Below are 26,643 nucleotides of genomic sequence, written 5' to 3'. Positions count from 1 at the left end.
CCAGAGAGTAACTTCACAGGGATGAATTTACACATCAGACACCAATCTCTCCTCTGCATCTCTCTCTTGTCCTCTTTAAGCAGGAGTCAATCCCTCCATCCACAGGCTGTGATAGAGAAATGCTGCTGGAAATATTCTCTGGCCACTCGTAATAAAAAGCAAATTTCTCTCAATGCACTTTCAAATGTACTCCTACACGTAAAATTGTCAAAGGTACACTTACCATTTCAAAGCTTTTGAAACTCTCTCTAGTCAAGTGATGGCACCCCAGTGTCTCACTGTGTGGGCTTATTTCAAACACTCCTAAATGCCATGTTTGTTGTTACATCTTTATTCCTTCTCTTATCCAGTACATAAATTATGGCAATCTTTATATCTTCAATCTGGAAACTTCAACTGGTGACACATTTGTCCTTGATGTTGTCCTCTCTGTTTAAATGGTCTGCAATTATATAGCAGTTTTTTTACCTTAACAGATTTCAAAGCGCTTTACACTGTGAACTCATTCACCCATTCAAACACACACACACACACACACACCAATGACGGTAGAGCTGCCATGCTAGGCGCTAGCCTGCCATTGGGAGCAACTTGGGGTTTAGTGTCCAAGGACACTTCGGCATGTGGAGTTGTGTGGGTCGGGAATCGAACCACCAACCCTGCGATTAGTGGCTGACCCGCTCTACCACCTGAGCTATAAAATAGAAAAGTGTCTTCTATTCGGATGGGACTACTTTCACAAACTATGTGAGAGTAAAAGTTATTTACATGGGACATCCACAGGGGACCACCAACTGTTATTTTGCACCAAAGTAGGCAAAAAGGACTCAATCCATAATGAATTTGTAACTGTGCAACAAAACAAATAGCTTTCTACGAAGTTCAAAATTAAGAAGCAACATTAATAAATAATAGACATCAGTCACTGACATTCCTACGGTGTTTGGACGGGATTAGATTTCTTCTCCGAGGTCCCCTGATTTAGCAAAAAAAGATAGTAGGTGATTTGTACGATAATTTTTTGGCAAAGTGGTCAGTGTGCCATGCATGTGCACTGTGGAGATCAAAAGGTTGCTGGTTGCTGGTTGCTCCAGCTCGGAGCAACTTGAAAAACTTTGACTATTTGCAAAAAATATCATGACCGGTCTGTTCTTTCTTTCTGCTGTGCCATATCAGCCATATCGGCTATCCACCATTTTGAATACTTTTTTTAATTCAAAACCTGCTGACTCTGAGCTTGGTATGTCTCTTTAACACCTGTGAAACTTTTCTGTTTCCGTCACTTTTTTTGGTGGTTTGCGAAGTAGTGTGGGGTTGCTTTGTATGTCATATTCATGCAATGTGTTGTGCTTGCTATGGTGTAATGCTTGCCATTTTAGTGCTTGGCCCCATAATTGCTGCTTGAATAAATAAAAGTAGTATGGTGTAATATACCACTCCAAACATACCCAGTGATTTAAGAATGAAGACCTTGTCTGTGTGAGTTATAAAATGAAAATGAAATTTGCTTGTTTTGCTACTAATGTAGTTTGTTTGCCCTGTTTAGTTTATTTTATTTCTTTGTTGGCTTGCTTTGCATTTTAGCCTTTAGATATGTCAAAGGATAATTATGCGAGGTATAAATACTTCATCTGCATTTGAATCTTGAATCATGCAATACTACAACAGTATGAATTTTTGTCCCCAAAAAATAACACCTTGGACATTTTCATCAAAAATAAAACTTAACACAAGTTTCATCTGAGCATAAGATAAGATTAGACTAGATTGTATGTTAAACTCTTTACAAGTTCTAAGGGAAGTCTTTCACAGCTGTTCTTTTCCAGCTGAGACGGGCGACTCTCTGAATGATATGTTAATACTCCCCACTCCAGTGCTCGGTACTGTAGTCCGGGCTGTTTTAAATGGATCTAGGCCAGTGAAACAGGGCTCTTGTGTAAAAGGCTCCAGTCACTGAGAAGAGTTATTAAAGCTGTCTGTTTGCGCTTTTCCCACCTTTCCTTATTGTGAAATGTTTTTTGAATGATATTTAATATCGTATTTTAAAGACTGTATAAATCCCAGGCAAATCTCATTTTCATATTTACGTTTGGACAAGCTGCTTTGTTTACATCATATCACATATTCATGTTCTTTTTGAATATCTTTAAATTTGTTCAATCTTAGCCATGCAGTGCAGGTAAAAAATTATAAAGCTATAAGCCATGAGAGGCAATGCTTTAAAGTGATTTTACAATGGGTAAGGGGTGTTTTTAGGCATGCTGTAAACTCCTGTATCTGTGGTAAAATTACTTTAATGCTAAGTCAAGGTGCTTTAACTTATTAAGCTAACAAAATATTATTGACAATAATCTACCACTAATTGATATAGCTCATTACTGTAGGCTGTTTACAGTTGCCATTGCCAAGTATCTTTGCAACTTTCCGAATTAAATCAGATTTATCTTATGTGTGGTCACAGGATATTTTATGTCAGCCATTTTATAACTGTTTTATTCCCCTGCCTGATCTCACTTTTGGCTGCTATCTGTTTGCATTACAGAAATTGGTCTTTTGTTTTTGGTTGCGTTGGTGCGCACACTACACGACTGGGTGTATCAGCTACAGTGCATGACCATTCGACCCCAACTGAAGACCTGTTTACACAGTGTATTAAAGATGCGTTTTGGGTAATCTGATCACAAGTGGTCCGCACTTGTGTTCAAATTTTGAGGGGACAATCGCAAAAAGCACTAATGTCCGACGCACCGTAAGCATAAACTGAGCTTCCGACATGTGTGCTTCTTATCTGTGTCCCTGCATGTTGATATCAGGCGTTCTGTGAAGTTATTTTGCTTGTACATGTATTTGCTTATTTACATTTTCTCACTAGACAGTTATTTCCTGTTAAATCTGCACATAACCTGCAAACGAATCAAACTGCCCCCAAAAAACGGATTGTCCAAAATGCATCTTAAAAATAATGTCCCGAAATGAATCCACAAACTCGCATAAATACTGATAACATGTCAACAGTGATGTGAAAATATTTATTGTTTTTTCTCTCATACGCCGTAGCCCAGGCGAGCATCAGGGCTATGCCATTTTACCAATAAAAATGGATTTTCAAATTATGCTACACCATTTTTTTCCACCCAAAATGTGACAAAATTAAATAAAGTGCATCGTCATGCCTGGTTGTGGTTAAAGGGACAGTTCACCCAAAAATGGAAATTCTCTCATGATTCACTTACCCTCATGCCATCCCAGATGTGTATGACTTTCTTTCTTCAGTAGAACACAAATGAAGGTTTTTAGAAGAAGATAGAGCCCTGGGTCCTTAAAATGGAAGTACACAGGTGCCAGCAATTTGACGGTCCAAAAGTCACATTTAGGGAGCATAAAAGTAATCCACATGACTCCAGTCGATCAATGAATAACTTCTGAAGCAAATCGATATGTTTGTGTAAAACATAAATTGATAATTAAAACATTATTAACTTTTAAAAAGTGCTTCCTGCCAGCAGCTGACACAAAGTGTGACGTAAGCGTGTCGGCGAGTTCACGCGAGAATTCGGAAGCGGCACTTATTTGCACAAGATGTACGAACATCACACGAGATTTTGGCTATTTCAAACTATTTCAGAGCCCTGGATGGAAGCCCTGATTTTAAAACGTTTTTAATTATCTACTTGTTTCTTACATAAACCAATCGATTCGCTTCAGAAGGCATTAATTGATCGGCTGGAGTCGCGTGGATTACTTTTACGCTGCCTAAATGTGACTTTTTATGTGCTGGCACCCATGTACTTCCATTTTAAGGATCTGACAGAGCTCCATCTTCTTCTAAAAATCTTCATTTGTTTTCTACTGATGAAAGAAAGGCATACACATCTGGGATGGCATCACGATAAGTGAATAATGAGAGATTATTTGGGTGAACTGTCCCTTTAAGGCGACAGGTGTGAAGAAAGTGACTTTTATCCAAATATCAATCAAATCCAAATTACTGAAGGACCTCAAAATTGAAAGACTGAGGGAAATTGAATCTGTTCAATGAAGGAGTGGAGGATGGAGTTGCTCTTCACATGGTAAATTGATGGAATGGGGCCCTCCAGTCATTTATAACTTGGTCAGTCTTTATATGGCATTGAATTATTGATTTGCTCGTTTACTATATTGACTAATGCAGTATGTTGGGTTGGTGATCGACAAGATAACCACATGGACAATTATAAAAACTATCTTAAGATATCATGAAGAGCTCATCTGTGTAGAGGAGCATACTTGTCAGCAAAAATAGATATTGCAAAACCTGCAATCATTTGGTTTGATCAAACAATATTGATTTGCATGTCAGCCTCCCCGGAAAATACCCTCACAGACTGCCACTAATGTATTTCTTTCACTCTCTGTTTCTTAAATTTTCCCAACTATGTTTTTCTTGATTTGTTCCATTTTTTAGCATTGTAAAAAATTTGTAATATTTGCTGTTTATAGTAGAGGTAGACCGATATATCGGTTTTACAGAGTAATCGGTGCCGAAAGTAGCTTTTTGGAACCATCGGTTATCAGCACAAATCTATGCCAATAGTTGGCAACAGTTTTTTATATAATTTCAAAATAAGAGTCCCCGGTGTGTTTCAGGGTTGTTTATACTTAAGACTTTTTTTCTGGTTAGTATTGGGATTTTGGTTGAACATCTGGGATTTTATTCATTTTGGACTCTTTCTTTTTGCCCGCCATAGTAAAGAAAGAAAACATATATTTTTTTTGGACATTTTATAAATTGATTTTAAAAACTATCGACCGATTAATCTGTTATCGGCCTTTCCCAACACCTTAGTTGTCATATCGGCAACATCCACTGTCTATCTACTTCTAGTTTCTAGGGCCACGCAGATCATTTTGTGCTTCAGACGGTGACGATAGAACACAAAAACTACAATTAGGGTGAAGTGAATGTGTGCCCCTCACGTACTGTAATTCATCTTGGCACCAACACTGTGGTAGTATGTGTGTATGTTGAATCTTTTTGTTTTGTTACAGATTGAATCCACTTGAGGTATTATTTTAAACTATTCCTACATCTGTTGGGAAAACAAGCTTGTTTGGCTAAGCAGTCCTTTATTTGATTGGCTATTCAAAACTAGTGCTTGTACTTCCAAATATGGATGATTGGAACAATCGTTATGTCTTTAATATTTATTTAGAATTTATGTGGAAAAATGGGAGTGGGGGGGGGGGTAATATAATACAACCTTGCAAACAAAATGTTGTGGTCACTACCGAGAATAGTGCAGTCATTAATGAAATCTGATTTGATAATAATGTTTCATTAATCATTCACTCTCAAATCACTATGATCCAATTTATGCATTTTACATAGAAAATTTGCATTTCGATTTTGATTAGTCTTATAAATTGAACTTTGAAATTGTTAAAATCCTACAATTTATCTTTAGAGGGGGTATGGAAACAAATTCTTAATAGATCAATATAATCCTTTGTATTATAATGTATTTCTATGTTTCGGTAGTGACATTTTAATAAACTTTTACTAAACTTTTACTAAATATGTGTACCTAAATATATATATATATATATATATATATATATATATATATATATATGTATATATATATATATGGACAAAGTTTGGGGAGGGAAAAAACTGAAATTTAAAAATGTTTCCATATATTTTAATGTATAATTTTTATTTATTTATATATATTAAACATGTATAATTTTTATTTATTTATATATATTAAACATTAGCCTTTTTATAAAAAATGTATTCATGAAAAATATTATATATATATATATATATATATATATATATATATTATGTTATTGTTTTATACTAATATACCTATTTTTACCACCTTAAAAATGTTAAATATTTAAAATATTGTTTTTTCCATTTCCTACCTGCTGTTATAAAGCGCATCAGGTGAGCTGCTACTTTAGTCATCATTTCTGTATTCCTGCATCGAATGACTCTCATGTTAATGATGGTGTGAGTACTGTACTGCTGTCCTTCAGCAAAAACACACAATGGAATTATAATGGAATCATTTCCTTTTTCTTTTCTTAAGATATTACATTTTACATATATATATATTTTTTATAGAATGTCCTGGAAAAAAAGCTTACTCAGACTTGACCTTGTTTCCCCTCAGTCATATACAGTAGAACATGTAAGGATAGTGACATTTCTATATTTCATCACTTGAGTATATCGCATGTGCACATGCATGACCCCCTGCAATGATCAGATATCTGATATCAGATATAAAGAACACTACTGGTATCAATTAACATTTATTCTTTTTAAATAATACAATAAATATACTACAAAGGAACATCGGCTTTGGTAGAGTTACAACAATCATCGCTCTCTCTCTCCATTTCACAATGAAGGACAGGCCTATTTTCATCGGAGCACTTGAAAAGTAGATTTGAATACTGGTGATAAAAATGTGGATTGGGAATCAAATCAAACTGGGGAAGAAACATCAAGAGAAAGAGCTTAACAATTTCATGCATACAGAAAAGTTTTAATGCTTCAAAGGACATACAAGGGTGGGTGGACACAGTAAACTTGAATTTATTGACACAAACAACCAATATCTCTTCTATCTGCTCGTACACAGGTTTGACAAGACCGCAAAACAAACAAACAAACATTACAAAGACAAAAACAAAACAGAATAAACTTTATTGGCAGCATTACTGTTGGTTTTGAAATGTACAGAATAAAATCATTGTTGTTGTTGTTTTCATTTTGTATTGATAGAAATGTGTCAACTGGATATTTCATCTGTAATTTGAATCATCCTTAAAGACGTAGTTCAAGTCATACTTAAAATTGGAGAGCAGGATTTTGCAGTATCAGGTGTAGTGGTTTAAAGCTAGATAAAGAGTGCATAGGAAAAAATAATCTAGTGGCAAAAGATGCTGAAAACTAGACAGATGAATAAAGAGAATTTTGAAAATCTTCAATGTGCAAATGCAATAAAAAAAAGTATCTAGGAACATTTTGATCTACAAGGTAATTGAATTCATACAAGGACATTTTGATGCTTGGTCTTCAAGTCATAAATTAAAAACTAGAACTGAGAAATATCTTTCGAAGGACCGCAGAAAATCAGCAGGAAAATTAACTTTTAATTCCTCTGCATAAGCGTTTGGTAAGCCTTTGGTTAAATTCCCAGAACCCTCCAAAATATATCGTATTCAAATCCCAAACCAATTTTCAACTGTTAAAAGTTGAAGTATTTTTAAACGTTTGAGGTGAAACGCTGTTCCACTGCACTCATTTCAGGAAATGTAAAAAAAACTAAAAGTAAAATTCAAGCTCTCGGTTCTGTTGTAAATAAACTAGAGTAACACTTTACATGACAGAATCGTCATAACGAATGACAGAATGTAACGATGTGTACAAGTCGCATGACAGAATGTAACGATGACAGAATGTAACGATGTGTACAAGTCGCATGACAGAATGTAACGATGACAGAATGTAACGATGTGTACAAGTCGCATGACAGAATGTAACGATGACAGAATGTAACGATGTGTACAAGTCGCCCCACGTCATAATTACAAATGATGCCGTTTATTACAAGTACACTACATAACATGTAATATGAACATTGTAATGTAAAGTGTAAACTAAACACTTTGGCTGACCATATGCAGTATTTACTCATTACAATTAGATTCTGGACAATGTTAAATATGGAGAAAAACCTCATTTGAAGGAATGATAACAGAAGAAAAAAACATTTTCATCTACAAATGAATATGATTTTACAGCATGCATAAAAATACTTCCCCACTTTGGACATTTTACCCACAGGAAGCAAAGCTAGGACTTTGACAGAAGGCGTGGAATTGCTTAGGCATCACCGCAGAGCCATTTTCAGTTAAAACGAACAATAAAAGGAAACAAAGGTATATATTTGTAGCACCACAGACAGAAGGAAATAGCACCTAGTTTACCGATATTGTGTTTCCTCGGTGTGATGTCTCCCATTGTGTTTGTGCTCTCTAGAGGAAAGCAATGTTTTCATGAATGTAAAATAAGTCATATTTCCATGATCAGAATCGCCTTGTACACGCGGGTCATGTTCACAAGGACCCACGAAAGCCTGCAAATTAATGCTCACATTATGGCTGTATGCTGTTTTACTTTTATTGTCATTTTGTTGTTTCAATTACAAAGAGACATTCTTCACATCTGCAGTAAGACACAATTTATTTGTTGCAGTTGCCTTTTCTTTGTTCTTTAATCATTTCCTTTATTTTCTTCAGACATGTGGGAAATTTTCTCAGGCTCATCTTTTTTGGGGGAGTTTTTTTGGTATGTTTTTCCAATAACCAGTAGCTCTGTCCTTATCACTCAATGGGTTCACATGCATGTTTTGAAGCCAGAGCCAAAAAAACACTTCACCAGAGAAAAATATACAGAAATTACTTACAAACATAGAAAACATATTTATATATATTTATATATATATAATCACCATTCCAGGGAATGGAAGACAAGTATGCACAAAAAACAAAGCTTGGAAGTAAGAGTTAAAAGGGGGAGCAACATTAAAAACAAAAAACAAAACAAACAAATGAATCTTTCTCGTACAAGAAATTCTGAACCGTATATTGGGCTATATGAGGAGTCCGTGAACAGGCCTCCCTGCAGAGAGTGGTGGGAAATATAAACATGGATCTAATCTGTCTATACAGCCTGTGGGAGGGGCTTCATGGGGGCGGGGTGAAGCGACAAGCGTTAGGTGTGTGCGGCTGGGAGAAACATAAGCGATGACCTCATCCAGTTTCAAAACTTGCATGTGATGCAGAGGGTACACTGAGGTTAAAAATGTTGCTCTTGTTAAAATAACCCATTGCTTAGACATCCATTCTTTCCTTTCTTCAAATTTTGATATCTGTTGGGTTTTTTTTTTTTGTTTTTTTTGGAAACACAAAACTATACAAATACGTTGTCCTATTTCTTTCTTGTGTTTTGTTTCTGAGAAAATGAATATGTGTGCTCGGCGAGCAGTCTTAGCCGATGAAGCAGGCCGGTCCGACCTCAAAGCCGAACTTCTGTGTCGCTCCACCAAAATCGTTGAACATAATGTCAACAAATGGTACCTGCTCCACTTTTGGAGTGTTGATCTCAAGAATAGTCTTTTCGTAGCCCTTTTTCATCTACAAGGAAGAAAAGGTAAAAGAAAGGGCAGAGAGAGAGAAAGAATAGAAGTTTTACTTGACAGCGTATCGGTGCACAGAAGCAAAAAATATATAAATAAAAAAATTACAAAAGCAGTCGTTGCAACAATGAGACAATTTACATTGATGTGACAATTGCAAAAATTGTAAATTGTTCATAAAAAATATTTGTATCTAAATTGTCACATTAAAACTGTCGCAAAAATTGTTGAATCAGATGCATAAATCCTAAGTAAATTTTTTTTTAATTCTTACATTATCATATCTAAAGAATTTACATTTATGTGTGACAATTGCATAATTTGTAAATCATTAATAAAGCCATAAATGGAATTTACATTGATGTGAAAATTTACGCAAGAATGTTTTTTACTAACAATTTATAATGTATGCAGTCGATTGGACAATTTATTCAATTATTGCATAGTTTGTTGAAACAAATGCATAAATTGTCACGTAAAACCACCATACACTGATGCAAAAATTACATAAATTGTTGAATCACATGCATAAATTGTCAGTTATATCAACATTCTTATATACATTTTCATATCTAGAGAATTACCATTGATTTAACAATTTATGTAAGAATGTTTTAACGAACAATTTACAATTCATACAATTGATTCGTCAATTTATATAATCATTGCATAATTTGTTGAATCAATTGTGTAAATTGTAAGTTTACGTTAAAAAACATACGTAAATTGTTTCATCAAATTACATTGTTTACATTGTTGCGACAATTGCATAAATTGTTGAATCAGATGCATATTTGTAAATAAATGATATAACATTTTTACATAAATTGTCATAGCTAGATAATTTACATTGATGTGACCAAAAACAATAAGAATGTTTTTATGAACATTTTACAATTTATTTGACAATTTATGTAATTATTGCATCTTTTGTTGAATCAATTGTATAACTTGTAAATTGTTTTTTAAAAACATATGTAAATTGTCACATTAAACCAATTAGCACTGATGTGGCAATCGCATAAATTGTTGCATCACTGCTTCAGTTGTTGAATCAGATGCATAAACTTTAATCATTCATCTTAAAACGGTAACATCAAAAGAGTTTACATGGATATGACACTTGCCTAAATTGTACTGTTCGTAAAAACGTTCCAATGTAAATTGTTGCATGAAGACAATTTCCATTGATGTAACAATTGCTACATTTGTTGAACCAATTGCATAAATTGTCATATAAATGCAACTGCAGTATTTACTTAAGAATAGTTTTACGACCAATTTACACTGACGTTATTCTATGTTTCAGTTAAAAAGCTTACCGCACAGCCGTCAACAGCGGCTCTGATGTACGGGTTGTTATCGTAAGACATCTCTTCATCGTTGGAGCCCAAGAAACGAATGGCTTTATCATGAGAGTCCAGTTCCTGGTCGTGCCAAGCAACGGACTGGTGACAGTTGTAGGTAAGGTTCTGCCGAGCAGTGGCACTGAGTAAACGAAGGAACGTCATCTGGACCACGCCGATCGGGTTGCCCTCTGCATCCACGTATGAGAGCTACATCGACAAACAGAAAGCAGTGCGGTCTAGATAGTGGCTAGAGAAAATCCCCCTAGAGGATTTGTTGAAAACTACACATCACACCCCTTTGGTCTGGTAGTATTTTAGGTCTGTTTTGGATCTTGATTTGGGTTTATTCATCTATGATAGCTAACACCTTTATTTAGCTTTTCTGCAATTTTTCATATAACATAAAGTGCATGCTGTCAATTAACTTATCTAATTATTTTGATTTCTTTCTTCATGCCGTATATGGCAGAAATAGTAAAAGTAGCATTATACAATACTATACATTTCCGAATTCAGCCCTTCTGTCTTTCTTGTGGCCAAAAATGTAAGCACAGCGTAGTTCTAGCGGGAAGACTAGCAGCTTTACATCATCGCACCATTAGCGGGTAATTCCCAGCCAATCGCATGTAAGCCATTGCTTTATATGTCTGCTCACAATCTATCACATTGCTGTTTCAGTGTGCTAACACGGCAAACTCCACCACCCCACCGGAGATATGACGGTTCCGAGTACAACTCCCTCGGACCGCCAGATGGCCGCCTACGCCAAAGAGAGACATTACATTTTTATTTTATATTCACCAAATAAATGGCATCTTAAACCTCACTCAAGCCTGCGTGTCTTCCCGATAGAACATATATTTCCCATAGTTCACCAGTGGCAGCATTTGTTGTAAACCACGCATCACTGTTTGAGGGCATTTGCATATCTATTTGGCTTCTTTGCATATTTGTATATTTATCACTACCAGCTAAAACTCAGAACTTTCATTTCACCCATTAAATCAGTGAGCAGTAAGATATGACTGTAAAACTGTGTCCCCAAATCACATCTGCATTTATTTAATACAAAAATCCATTTAACATTGAAACATGTATGATAAACTCATTCTAATCTGTTATCTGCGAATCTACCCACTAATATATTCAAATCAGATGTATTGTTTTAAATGCAAATTCTCCCCTTGTGGTGTGATGCAACATTTGCATTACGAAAAATATGCAAATGTTTTGTTTTCATTCTTTTATATACCAACCCATGTTTAGAAGAACACTCCACCTCCTCTGATCCACAAACACACACTGATATGACTGACTTGAGAGCACAGCACATGCAGCATGCACACACATGCACCACATTTTTACATACTTACGAGTTGCCGCTCCCATCACACACTCATATGCACTGACCTTGCATGCATGCGTTGACCCTTCACACACACATACATATAAACTTGTATGCAAATACTTGTGAGGACCTCTAAATTACAAATGCTGATTATTAATTAAAGCAGAAAAAAGAAAACCTTGGTAATACCAACCACAGTATTTTATGAGATACCATACAGTACCAGTAACAGTGGTATTACCATCACTAAACCATGACACATAGTACTTTTTTGTAAGGATACTGAAGACTACCCTTGTAAGTTGCTTTTAAGAGGTTTTCCTGTATTTGAGGACATTGTCAGAAATGTACCACACAAGTACATATGCCCTTTTGACATATAATCACCTGCAGGATGTGAATGGAATTACTACTAGTAAATAGTGCAAATTTTTTATAACAGTTGTTACATTTGCACTAGTAAAAACATTAATTCTTGGTATAAACAATTATGTTGTTACTCAATGGAATTTCAACTAGTATAAAACATTTTTATTCATTCTGCATTTTTACTACTAGAATTTTACAAACATCTGCTATCACTTTCTGTTCAACACATGATTTCAAATATCTAAATTAATTTCTTACTAATTGAAATTTCATATATCAGCAATGTGCTTGTTGAATTACAATTTTCATATGTGTAATTTGTTAATTGGTGCTTGTAACTAGTAAGAAAGTCTTATCTAGGGCACGTTTATTCAGTGTGATTTTTTTTTTAATTACGCATTAAAAAAGCAGTTAATCATGTCTCGAAACATAATAAGGAATATTCCTTATATCTGAGCAATTCAAGCTTGAAGTACCACCTGTTTTCTTCGGGGGGGCAGTAAGCGAAGCTCGCTTTATAGGCAACACACAGCTTATACAGACAGAGAGCAGACAACTAAAGATGAGAACTCATTCTTACGTTCAATACATGAAGTTTTAAACGTAATTTAACTTGACATAGGGACCTAGAAACGGTATGTTTATGACGCGACGCAACCGAGATGCTCCAAAAGCATCCATCTGATGCAGGTGTATATTGACGTGTCCTTTAACAAGCCCTCATAATAAATCTCGGACTGATTGGCAAATTCAGTTGCAAAATGGATTGCTGTGAACTGTATACAGTGATAGACTTATGTTCAATTATATGGAAAAAACATTCTAAAGCCACTTTTTATATGGTATATTTGAATGCTTGTGTGCCAAAATAATGTAATGCATTTTAATTATCTGTATTCTTTGTGTATAAATGTAAATGTATATTTTATTTATAATTTAAATATAACTATTTATAATTATTGAATCATTATATATTGAATTATTGTTATTTGAGAGGCTTTCCAAGCTAATATTTATGTATGTGATTAATTGCGATTAATTTGAGTAATTAATCGGCATATCATGTAATAAATTCGATTATAATTTTGAAGCGATTGACAGCCCTACATTTAATATTACACTCCGATTCATTGATATCTGCAATCCATTTCCTGATATCTGAAATACCAAATCAAACCTGTTGAAATATATTTACAAATATAATAAATTAGCATTTTTACTAGTTGTAATTAAATTGTTGGTATCAGGAATCAACCAACGGCACAGCGATTGACCAGAAAAATAAAAAAAATGGCACTCCATGTCAAAAAAGGTTGCCGACCCCTGATATATATATATATAAAAAAATTATAATTACTAGTAAAAAGTGGAATTTCAACTAATTAATTATAGAAATCTGTAATTGCATTTTGAATAGGAATAAATGTCAGATCATTGTGGAATTCTAGTAAAAATGCCATTGGAATTGTTTTACTAATTGAAATTCCATTTTTGATATTGAGAATATGTATTTCTGTGAGTAATGACGTTATTTGTGCTATCAAGAATTCATGTTTTTACCAGTGCAAATGTAGTAACTGATATAAAACATGAACACTTCTACTAGTAACAATTCCATTCCTGGTATCAAGAATGAGCATTTTTAACAATGAATTATCAACATTTCATTTCCTACACATGGTTAAATGTCTGAAGGGCTTGCGATACAAGTAAACACACTGTGTATGTGTGTGCATTTAACCCACCCACCCCACTTCAACACCTGCCCTCATAATGAACACATTACCTCATGATCACAGCTGCATGTCAAGAGTGGTTGAACCCAGAAGCATAAAAGAGAAGTGACTGAGAGCCAACATGGATACTAAGGGCTTAACACTTCATGCGTCTTAATGGAATGGATTGCTAACCGATTGAGTATGCACATTAATTTACACTTGGCCACATGAATGTGTCTCCGCAAAATCTACAATTCCCAGGTTTTATCCAAATCTAGCCTCACTTCTGTGATAAGCTAATGCTGGGTTGCAAGTCTTGCTACATTTTTGGCTCTTAAAAACTACAGGAGGCAGATACATTTGCATCGATGTCTCTTCATGATCGGGTAAGTGAAAACACATTAAATGGCCATGTGTAAATACCCACAAAGTTTCCCGTATCTTTCCTGGTCTTTATCCGATGCTGTTTGTGAGTAAATTGAATCTGACCTGGAGGGATTGAATCTAACATCAGGTCTCAGTCACTTCAAGGTGATTTTCTCAAACATACAGGTACAGAAGACAAGACCGATTCCATCAGTCAGAACTTTGATGACGAGAACTCAAAAAATCGTTTTGAAAGGGCATTTTTTTATTTGGGTTTACTTGGTGCTGCTGCAACGGGCTGACTGATGGCTCCGCCTACAGTCCTCAGATGACCAATAAGTCTGAGCAAACACCTTTTGCTGCCGTTCTGTTGATGACCATGCTCTGCCACAAAGAGATCCAAGAAGCATGCAGAAGCACAGGCCTCCAAGAGACAGAACCCCAGATCCTCTGGACCTGAGATCCACTGAGGAAACATGGAACCACAGAGAACCAGGCCCGTTCTCTCATGCAATCCTACTTACCATTGACCCTCTCTTGTAGCGACTATACCATGTGCCTGGACTGTCTTTGGGCCAGCGAGCCATTTTGCTCTGTAAAATAGGACATGATTTCAGGAGGAGAAAGAAGAGGAGTCACTCTTACCAGTTTACCACGTTTGAATTCACTGAACCACGACCCTGGACTCTCCTTCACCCAAGGGGTGAGCTTGGCCTGCACACCACAGCAGGAGAGGGAGAGCGTTAGAGACAATAATGAAGAGAGAGCGAGAGAGATGAAGTGATAGAGAGAGAGGCAGACAAAAATTAACAGGAAAGAAGAGGAGATAAACATTTACCAGAATATTACAGAATAGCACAGTTGCTCAAATTAAGATGTGTCTGAGGTTAATCTCACAATATCACACCCCAATTGAAAAAAAATTAAATAATCCATTCCAAAATTCATGGAAAAAATATTATTATTAATATTATTAATTGGTAATAAAACAGATACTGACTTTATGTATTTTACGATTTCTATAAAACACGGAAGCAATGCAAAAGCATCGTTTTTTTTCTTCATTTTTTTTGGTAGAATTTATTGGAAGCATAATTGGTTTTCATGAAAATAATGTCACATTGCAAAAAATCTAACACTCAAACTCTTAGAAATAGGCTTTATTTTCATTTGACCAGGGCTGTCGATTTAATGGGCTAATTTATTGTAATTAATTATATTTTAAAAAATGTTATGCAATTTATTATACCTACTGACCCATTCGTAAATACAAGCATTCATCCAACAATTAAAAATTAAATAAATAATGGGAATAAAACAAACAATAGTTTATTTTTACATAAACACTAGCGACTTTTGTATTGTCTAATCATATATATATAAAAGTGTGGTAATAAGTGGAATAATTGACTCATGCATTACTACATTCAACAGTCTGTCGTTAATTATTCCATTTTATATATACTGTATGTGTTTATTTGAATTATTATGTATTACTTATATTGAATTATCTTCATTTGAGGGTCTTTCTCAGCTAATTTTGATAGTTGCAATTTTGATTAGTTGCAATTAATTTGATTAATAAATTGGAATGTCATTTAATTCATTCAATTACAAATTTGTATCTATTGATAGCGCTAATTTTGACATTTCTTTAGATCCACCCAAAGGTTGTTGCACACCAAGAATGATGCAACAAGTGATGCAAATCACAGAGTTTTAGGAGTAAATTTTCTGTTCAACCACCACAAATTCTTTATGCTTTATACCTTATATAAAGGTATATTCTTTCAGTTCAGTTCAGTCCCTTTGTCTGGTAGACAGTTGGGGCACCACACAAGACCGAACAACCAGCTTCCTCCATTCCTCTTGATTCTCTGTCTTTCTCATGGAGTCGCTCAATGCCTGTCCACTCTCGAATGTTGTCTTCCCACCACAAAGTCTGCCTCACTTTCGTTTACCTTGTACGGTGCCTTGCAGGATTGTCTTGGAAAGTCCTGATGATCTTGAGACATGTCCGTACCACTGCAGTTTGTGTAATTGACCCTGATGTCAGAACTGAATCCCTTGGCGTGGTTGGTCGTCAACTTGGTCTTCTCTGCACTGATCTCCATGCCGTAGGCTGTAGAGGTTTTGTCTAGGCTCACTACTAAGCTTGCAAGCTATTGTTCTTTTCCTACTAGTCCATCAATGTCATCGTCAAAACGTACATTGGTGAATGTTCTGCATCTGATGCTGACTGTCCCTTCATGCTTTACCAGCGCATTAGCCATGATTCTTTCCAGAAACATGTTGAAGAGTGTAGGAGAGAGCAGACAGCCTTGTCTGACTTGTTCTAAACCAGTCCCCAATGCTGCCGTTGAAGTATACTGCACTGGTGGCCTTGTCATAGAGGTGCTCTATTGATGTGGTGAGGTTAGCATTGATGTTGTACAGTGTCATGGTAGCCCACAAGGCTGCATGCCATACCATGTCAAATGCCTTCTTGAAATCCACAAAGACATGGTAGAGATCTTGGTGTTGGAGGTGCTTCTCACATAATATATTCTTTATACCTTCTTAATATTAGGTATCTTTATACCTAATTCTTTATACCTTAAAGACAGTGAAATGCAGAATGGTGATCCATATTCGCTAATGCAAAACACATCCCATCTTAGAATACACATTTCACTTGCTTTGTTTTGCATTGAGAGGATAAAACCTACACAACGAAAAATAAGTATTGTTGCACAGTGAATTCTCTCATTTGGTTTGAAGTAGTACATAAAGATGCATAGTGATATAAAACTAAGATGCAGCTGCTGGTGTGATAGCAGGACCTGGGGAAGGACTGAAATTAGAGCTGTTTCAGAGACATTAGGAATTTGAGAATCACCTTCACACCCTGAGTGATTCTCCATCAGTGAAGCTGTCGAGACTAATTAACACTAACGCTTGTGTGCAGAATCTATTACACACTCGGTAAAGAACTATGAAATGAGAACTGTAATTAAATTAAGACTTGTTATGACATTTTTTATGTGATTGTAGTTTTGAGCATAGTTCTGGTTGTTGGTCCAAACTCATACCACATGGTGCAAAGCATTATAGAAGTAGGGTTGTCATAATACTATAATTATACGATACTGTACCAGGTTATAACAACAAGTAGTATCACAATACCACTTATGTTGTTTGGATTTGTTGTGTTTTATGGAGAGAGAAAAAAGCAGACGGGTTTAGAACGACATGAGGATGAGTAAGTAAACAGAATTTTCATTATTGGGTGAACTTTTCCTTGAAGTCTTGTAATTGCACAATGTGTAATTGCAAATGCCTTGCCCTGTAATACCGTGCAAAGATCTCCTTGTGTGATTGGCTTGTCTCCTAAACACAGATTAAGCCCAGTTCAGACCTGAAAAGCTCTTTCAATATTCTGGTTTGAAAATCCTTTTTAAATCCAGATCTGGACTTGATATGTGTCTGGGAAGTCAGCCCAAAGTGTTTTTTGTTGAGCGTCTGGAGAGCATTTCTTACCCCTTCACTCTTTTTATCAGGGAAGATGCAGCTCTCTCCACCAGCTGTGAAGTTACAGTACACTTTAAATGAATCTCTGGAGCAGCCCTGGTTTGGGTCGATCCAGTATTCACCTGAGACCGAGAGAGAGGATATCCATAAGAAAATGCATGTTTATGTATTACAGTGATATATTCAAATGAGATTTGTTTACAAAAAAAATAAAAAATCTTTTTGCTTTCTTATATTAAGTATAAACTCCCCAAACATTTTTTGTTTTAAGCATTTTTGCCATTGGGGTAAGAAAAAAAAACTTAATTAAAAACACAGTATATTCTCTGTAAACAAGTCTTAATATCTTACACAATTTTGCTTCAAGTAAATTTATCTTGTTATAATGTGTCTTGTATTTTTGTACAAAAAAACAAGACAAAAATAATTAAGAAAGTGTTTTTGGCCATGTAAATTTTTTTAAAAAGAACAAAAGCTGGAGCTATTGAGAAGGACAGTTGTGCACCACTCCAGAAAAATGATTTTTTTAATGGAAAAATGTCTTAGAAGAAAGTCTCACCAATGTATTGTTGATAGTTTTTATAATTTACTATATTGTATTTTTTTATATTATTATTTATATAATTTTTCATACACTTTTAATTTTTTCATTTTATTATTATAATGTTTACATCACTAGCACCTTTTGTCTGTCCATGTTTTGTTGTTTTTTTAATAATGCTTTGGCAATATTGTGTGTAATGCTAAAACATCACTTTGAAATGGAAAACTACCCCCAGAGATACCCACCATCTGGGAAGTCAGGGTGGCACAGCTGTAGGTCTTTGCAGGTGCGGGCGGGGTTACTCTGTGTGCCCAGCGGGTGTTTCATCTGTTCAATTTCCAGTTTGAGAGAGTTCAGAGAGCCGAAGATCTCCTCCATGCCATCCTCATAGTCTTTATAGTTGGCATCTCCAGCATCGTCCATCAGCTGACTGGCATCAATGTTCCTCTTTGCCCGTTTCGGGCTAGACTGCATGGGCAGAGGGTGGATGACATCACCGGGTGGACCCTAGGAGAGAAAACAAAAGTTCATAATCTCATTGCATCAATGTTTGGATGGTTGCTTGATTGGCCATTGATAGGGTGATACCTAGCGGTTGTTAGACTGCTAACTACTGTGTCGGAGTCGTGGCCTAGCAGTAAGCACACATGTTCTGACACATAGAGATGTGGTGCTCATGTGGGCAACACAAGTTCAAATCTGGCTTGCAACATTTCCCAATTCCATTCCCTGCACTTTCTCAATTATCTGTCATTGTTTATATAGTAATAGAACAAATGGTGAGTAGGCTAAAAATAATACAGAGTAACTACTCTAGTGTTCTCTTAAAAAAACATACCCTTCAATTAAACATCAAAACAATTTGAAACTGTAGACTGACACTAACTGAAAACTGGCATTCCTCTCTTTAGCCCTAAACTGTTTTACTCAGGAATTAGTTTAGTTTGTAGATCTGAGAAATCAGTTTTTCTTAAGAAAGCAATATCCAAGGTATCCCAAAATAGGAACTAGTTTACACCATAATAGACCTCAATTATAGTTACATAACAGCTACTGCAGAATAATCTATTTACACGTGCTGTTTTCTCACAGTGGACTTGTGGGTTTACTTGTTTGGTTTTGTTTGTTTTACAGGTCTGATTTGTGCTGTTACTTACTGGAGGTCCAGGTTGCCCCGGATGTCCGGCTTCTCCCTTCGGGCCAGTCTGACCCTAAAGAAACAGAACCAGAACTGGGCTTAGCGTAAGAGTGTGACGTAGATGACAAACACATCAAAGATGATGAACGAATCAGCATAGGGGAAAAAGAGAGTTTGAAAAGTGCAAGTGAAATGAACAAGAATAACTTACAGATGATCCTTTAGCACCTTTAGGACCAGGGGGACCCTAAATAAAAGTTAAACACACAATATTATTAATCATAATTCTGTAATTATATATATATATGACATAATATACTCTTAACAAAAGTTCCAATTAGAATCAAAAAGTGTTGTGCAGTCTGATGCCATACACTGTAAACCCTAAAGTTGTCATTACTGGAAATATCTAGTTGTCTTAAAGGTGCAGTAAACAATTTTAGCCATTCTACAAAATCCACTAACTGAGATATTGGATTGGCCACGCCCTCATTTCCAATACCCCACACTCCAAAGCTATTAAATTCGCTTTATTGAGACTGACATTGAGCAAAAATGGTTTCAAAGACAACAGCAGACAAATACCGCCCTCAACTGACAACTTCTATGAGCAACATGGCATAAAAATGGCATTAAACCTCAATAATTCGTTGCAACTTCAATACTATAAGAACACGCAAAATGATTGACAGGCAGAAAGCTTCAGAGATCGTTTCCCGCTGACACATTTTTGTTTGCTGTTTACAGAGTCTAGTGCTGAATACCACTGAGACTAGTGGTGGTATCGCCAGTCACCACACGATACGCTATGCAATACACATCACGATTCAATATATCTCGATATCCTGGTTCAAGTTTGCTTTTAATTTCAATTAATTTGGTTATAGTTTAGTTATGATGTCAATTTTGCTTGCATACATTATGAAAACAAATTATCTTTCAGCTAATGCTGTTATTCATTATACAGGGGACCTTCTAACTTGTTAAATTACAGACACATCACTTTTACAAATTTTATTTTATCATTAGTTTTTCATCATTTTGGAGACATTTTAGCTTCTTTAAAATGTAGTCCATGTATTACATCAATAAATATGGTGTATTGCACTTACTATATTGAATATACAGTATATTGTTACATGTTTGTTGTTTACATGCCTAATTGTAAAACTGAACCATTGGGGAAACGTTATTGTTCACAGTATAAAGTATTTAAGAAGAATTGCAAAAATGGTACCGGCAGTCCAGGAGGTCCGATGGGCCCAAGAGGTCCAGATGGTCCAGAAATACCCTAAAGGAAAAGGCACAGAGAGAGTTTATAAAGATTGCTTTACAAATTATTTTTTTTTAAATAAATAAGTTTTGAGTGCTTTGGTGTGTTCCATACATTGTCTCCTTTAGGTCCTGAAGATCCCTGCGGACCCGGCAGCCCTCTGTCACCCTTCTCGCCCTGTTCTCCTGGAGGTCCAATCAGTCCAATCAGACCAGGGTGACCCTGATAAACAACACACATGATTACTAAATTCAGTACATTGACTCATACATAAATTAACCGTCAGATCATATGAATGGATTACTTTATCAATACATCAGTTAATAATTATTTAGTCCTAAAAGTCCAAGCCCAGAAAAACCCAATAAAGAGATACTTTAGATGAATAAAAAATAACAAACATCCATTTGCTTTCTCACCTTTTCACCTTTAATACCAGTATCTCCCTTCAGACCAGGAAGTCCAGGAGGACCCTGAAAGAGAGAAACAGGATTTTTTTAAGCATTTTAAGTCAACAACAACCTTTGTAATCCATTGGACTTGATTTTATCCATCAGGAATTGGATATTGAAAAGTGGACGTTCTATACCAAAAATGCAGACCTGAACGCAACTTTGCAGTGGATTGTGGAGTATTACTCCCTTCCTGAAACACTGCAATCATGTACTTATGAGGAGGAGCATCTCCATGTACCCCAATGGTAACATCTCTTTTTCAAATCTAGCGTTGTTTTGCTATTATTGCCATAACCTTTCACATGTTAACCATTAACTATTGGTTTTAAAAAGGCATTACTTACTAAAGTAGCATTGAGCAATGCCTAAATAGCTATCTGGCTATTAGTTAATATGACTCCTGGCCTATGTGATGCCAGCCAAAAAGGAATGGCATTTCATAGCCAGAGCATTTATTTGGAATGCTGTGTTCCGGTGAATATTGCACAAGAAGAGTTTCATTTAATGTTGACTTTAATACACTTGTTCTGAGATCTGTACCATTGGTCCAGGTGGTCCATCAGGTCCAGGGGTACCAGGCAGTCCTTGTTCTCCCTGTATCAGAACCAAAGAGAACCATTAAATCACATAATCAATGGAATCCCTGCCCAAGACACAATTGTATATAAAGTCTGGTGTTTTATTTTTGAAATTGACTACATTTAACACAAAATATGACTAATCTGGCTCAGATAGAATGATCACTCACAACTGGACCAGGGACTCCTCTCAATCCCTCAGGACCAGGCTTTCCAGGGGCTCCCTGGGGGCCAACTGGACCAGTCTTGCCAGCTGGACCTTCAAGACCAGATTCACCCTAAGAGAGAGTGAAACCACTATGAGTAATACATGACATAATGAATATGTAAATAATGTCTTAATCTCGCGACCCACGTCCACATGTGTGAAAGTTGTATTTTGGCTTCACTATACGCAACACACCAAAAAAAGCATTACTGTTATTACACATTAATAAATATAATGTTGTTATAACATTGTAATAACAAATATGTTTTTGTTTGTTTATTAGGTGCTATTGTTTACAAATCAAAAGGGAAATGGAAAATGCACACAGCAGTCCCGTTTGGGTCTCAGAAGGTTAATGAAAATGTACAAATGCAGAAAACGATCTGTCTGGGTTAGGTGTATGGGTAGGGGATAATAAATATCATTAGGTCAATATAGAATCTATATGAAATTCCCCATCATAAGCCATGTTTATGTTTCTTTTGGTGTGTAAGTGTGTATGTTACCTTAGCACCCTTCTCTCCTTGTCTTCCTTCAGGTCCTGCAGGTCCATGAGGTCCCTGAAGAAAGAAAATCATAAATCAACATTAATATTGTCCTATACATAAATTATGACTACAAGTTTTAAATAAATGGTTTCAAGCAAGCATTACTCACTCTCTTTCCTGGAGGACCAGTGGGACCAGTTTCACCAGTAGGTCCAGGGGAACCCTAAAATAATCACGTAGACAAACATAAAGCAATATAACATCAGCAATGTGTACAGTATATGCAGCTGATACCAGGGATGTTGTTTGGTTTGTTTAAAAGTATACATACTGGTTGACCAGGCTCTCCATCATCACCCTTGTCACCAGGAGCACCATCTAAACCCTGTGGGAGGAGTAAAAAGTGAGTGATGTCACTTCCTTGACATAACCACCTACTACTACCTCATTCTCTAATTTATTGTTGTAAAAAAAATTACTTTCACTATTATTACACATTAATAACCACATTTATAACATTGTAATAACACTTACAGAAGGCCCAGGCTCGCCAGGAGGCCCAGGATCACCAGGGAATCCACTTGGACCCTGTGAAATCGAATAAAAACATTTAAACTTCTCCATATTCTCATCACAAACGTGGTCATTTCTTCAAATACCATTGACCATGATTTAGGCCAAAAATAAATTGAAATTAGCCGATCAAGAGTATTGTGTTGTATAGACAGGACAGATGAACCCGCTCAGAACTTACAGGACTTCCTTTAGGACCATCATCTCCTGGTGGTCCTTTTGGACCGGGGGGACCAGCAGAACCAGCAGGCCCAGATTCTCCCTTCTCACCTCTCTCTCCTCTTGGACCCTAACACAAAAACACATATAAGAGTATGGAGACTATAACTTCGCAGTGATGTGTTAGAATTCTGAATCTGTTTGTGTGTTTGTGAGGGTGTTTTTTTGTCTTACAGAAGGGCCGACATCTCCCTGTGGACCTGGTTCTCCTGCTTCACCAGAATCTCCCTACAGAGAGAGAGAGAGAGAGATTAGTATAACATATTAAGGTTCAGTGCTGGGTGATATCTATAAATCGATTACTAGAGATGTTTCCCCCTTTCTATACATATATATATATATATATATATATATATATATATATATATATATATATATATATATATATACCCTTAGCCTTCATGCATTTATTGAAATTACTTAATGGGTGCTCTGTTTTTTATTAGAGGAACCATAAATTCAACCAAACTGACAATGTAGATTTGACATGTTTAGTAAAATCTTAATCTAGATATTTCCACCATTTTAATAACTAAATGAAGAATGTAATTTCAATGATATTTAATAATTTTCATTTATGGGTGTTTCTCCAAATTTGGGCACTTTCATGTCCCCGGAATTTTTATTCAAACAAACAGATTTTTTGGTTCTATCAGGATCTCATTTAAACTTTTCACCACGCCGAAATCATTTATTTTGGGACATTTAAAATGCCTTTTACAGTGGCCAAAGTATGTGAACCCTTTATAATTAGATGGTTTTCTGACACAAACACAATGTGCTTAAGCTAACAACACACAAACAATTATAATCTTTCCATATTATAATCGTTTTCCGTGTAGTAGACGCATGCACAGAGGTATTTACCAGTTCCAATTATTCCTTCAAGTTTTCAAGTATTCCTCATTGAGCATTCTGCAGTGTGCCCTTTGAGTCATCTTGACTGGACAGCCCATTATAGGGAGAATAGCCACAGTACTAAATCTCCATTTATAGACAATTTGTCTAACTGTGGGCAGATGAATATCTAAGATCTTCGAGATAACTTTTATAACCCTTTCCAGCTTTGTGCAAAGCAACAATTCCTGATCGTAGGTCATCTGAGACCTCTTTTTAAGAAGCATGGTGCACGTCAGCAGATGCTTCTTGTGAATTGCAAACTCAAATGTTTGAGTGCTTTTTACAAGTCATAGTAGCTCTAACCTACACCTCCAATCTTGTTTAATTAATTGGATGCCGGGTTTGCCAACTCCTGACTCTAACTTTTGTTGATGTCATTAGCCTAGGGGTTCACATACATTTTCCAACCTACACTGTGAATTTTTGAATTATATATTCAATATGTACAAGAACAAAACACTAATTTGTGTGCTATTAGTTAAAACAGATTGTGTTTGTTCATTATTGTAACTTAGATGAAGATCAAACCAGATTTTAAGACAAATTTATACAGAAATGCAGGTAATTCCAAAGGGTTCACATACTTTTTCTTGCCACTGTATATCCACTGATCAGCCACAACATTAAAACCACTGACAGGTGCAGTGAATAACATGTATTTTCTTGTTATAATGGCACCTGTCAAGGGGTGGGATATATTAGCCAGCAAGTGAACAGTCAGTTAACTGTGTAAGAATCTGAGCGACTTTGACAAGGGCCAAAATTTTATGGCTAGACGACTGGGTCAGAGCATTTCCAAACAGCAGGTCTTGTGGGGTGTTCCTGGTATGCAGTTATTAGTACCAACCAAAAGTGGTCTAAGGAAGGACAACTGGTGAACCGCGACAGGGTCATGGGTGCCCAAGGCTCATTGATGCACGTGGGGAGCGAAGGCTAGCCTATTTGGTCCGATCCCACAGAAGAACTACTGTAGCATAAATTGCTAAAAGACTTAATGCTAGCCATGATAGAAAAGTGTCAGAATACACAGTGCATCACAGCTTGCTGCGTATGGGTCTGCGTAGCTGCAGACCGGTCAGAGTGCCCATGCTGAACCCTGTCCACCGCCGAAAGTGCTTACAATGGGCACGTGAGCGTAAGAACTGGACCATGGGGCAATGGATGATGGTGGCCTGGTCTGATGAATCACGATTTCTTTTAGATCATGTGGACGGCCGGGTGTGTGTGCGTCGTTTGCCTGGGGAACAGATGGCAGCAGGATGCACCATGGGAAGAAGGCAGGCTGGCGGAGGCAGTGTGAAATTCTGGTCAATGTTCTGCTGGGAAACCTTGGGTCCTGGCATTCATGTGAATGTTACTTTGACATGTACCACCTACCTAAAAATTGTTGTAGACCACTTACACCCCTTCATGGCAATGGTATTCCCTGATGGCAGTGGCCTCTTTCAGCAGGATAATGCACCCTGACACACTGCACACATTGTTCAGGAATGATTTGAAGAACATGACAAAGAGTTGAAGGTGTTGACTTGGCCTCCAGTTCTGAATCCGATTGAGCATCTATGGGATGTGCTGGACCAAACAGTCCGATCCATGGAGGCCCCACCTCGCAACTTACAGGACTTGAAGCATCTCATGCTAATGTCTTGGTGCCAGATACCACAGAACACCTTCAGAGGTCTTGTAGAATCCATGCCTCGAAGGGTCATAGCTGTTTTGGTGGCACGATTAGGCAGGTGGTTTTAAAGTTGTGGCTGATCGGTGTGTGTATATATATATATATATATGTTTGGTTTGGTCTCTAATTAAAATGATGATGAGGAGATAAAGACATGGTGCTTCACCTTCTCGCCCACTGCTCCAGGGTTTCCGATACCTCCTGGTGGGCCCTGTGGTCCGTCAGCTCCTGGCGGTCCGGAGGGGCCTCTAGGGCCAGGTGGACCAGGGGGACCCTGAGAACAAGAGAGAAAATTCATTTTAAATCAAAAGTAACAATGAATCAGATTTTACCTACATGATTTAATACATGAATATGTCAAATCATACCATCTGACCGACGTCACCAGTCTCTCCTTTCTCACCGGGTGGTCCAGGCAAGCCCTGCATACAATGACAACCAGTTAAAACCAACCAAAACTCACATCAACCAGTAATAATAATAAGTCAGTATTACACTAAATAGCCATGGCTTTACATTCCTTCCAACACCATATACTGTATGTGTTAACTTACTTAGCTTATCTGTGTAGTTATATCCAATAAAAAACTTTGTTGTCATGACTAAAATCATGTTAACATGCACATTGTTTACATCATGTGGCTATACTTTTGAAACACTGTGTATTTCACAGATTGGCCACATTCACTTGCATTGTAAGTGCCTTAATGGAACTAAATTTTTTGTTTTTGT

At 36.5% G+C, this 26,643-nt stretch overlaps 1 protein-coding gene across 1 annotated transcript in view; it reads right to left on the bottom strand.

Moving 5' to 3' along the window:
• Positions 1-6,518: 6,518 nt before the first annotated feature.
• The window catches only part of col5a1 (procollagen, type V, alpha 1), a 139,941-nt gene continuing 119,816 nt past the window's right edge, over positions 6,519-26,643 (bottom strand). Inside the window, 20 exon segments of the mRNA XM_052104139.1 lie at positions 6,519-9,195; positions 10,520-10,753; positions 14,993-15,061; positions 17,867-17,979; positions 18,647-18,908; positions 19,559-19,612; positions 19,751-19,786; positions 20,777-20,830; positions 20,927-21,034; positions 21,232-21,285; positions 21,808-21,861; positions 22,016-22,123; positions 22,560-22,613; positions 22,711-22,764; positions 22,873-22,926; positions 23,076-23,129; positions 23,296-23,403; positions 23,508-23,561; positions 26,078-26,185; positions 26,280-26,333. Coding sequence (XP_051960099.1) covers positions 9,049-9,195; positions 10,520-10,753; positions 14,993-15,061; positions 17,867-17,979; positions 18,647-18,908; positions 19,559-19,612; positions 19,751-19,786; positions 20,777-20,830; positions 20,927-21,034; positions 21,232-21,285; positions 21,808-21,861; positions 22,016-22,123; positions 22,560-22,613; positions 22,711-22,764; positions 22,873-22,926; positions 23,076-23,129; positions 23,296-23,403; positions 23,508-23,561; positions 26,078-26,185; positions 26,280-26,333 — 1,833 coding nt within the window. The 3' untranslated portion in view covers positions 6,519-9,048.

The sequence above is a fragment of the Xyrauchen texanus genome, chromosome 34 (genome assembly GCF_025860055.1).
Source record: "Xyrauchen texanus isolate HMW12.3.18 chromosome 34, RBS_HiC_50CHRs, whole genome shotgun sequence".
Taxonomy (NCBI): domain Eukaryota; kingdom Metazoa; phylum Chordata; class Actinopteri; order Cypriniformes; family Catostomidae; genus Xyrauchen; species Xyrauchen texanus.
Note: the sequence above shows the minus strand (reverse complement) of the source record. Positions and strands in the feature narration are given on the sequence as shown.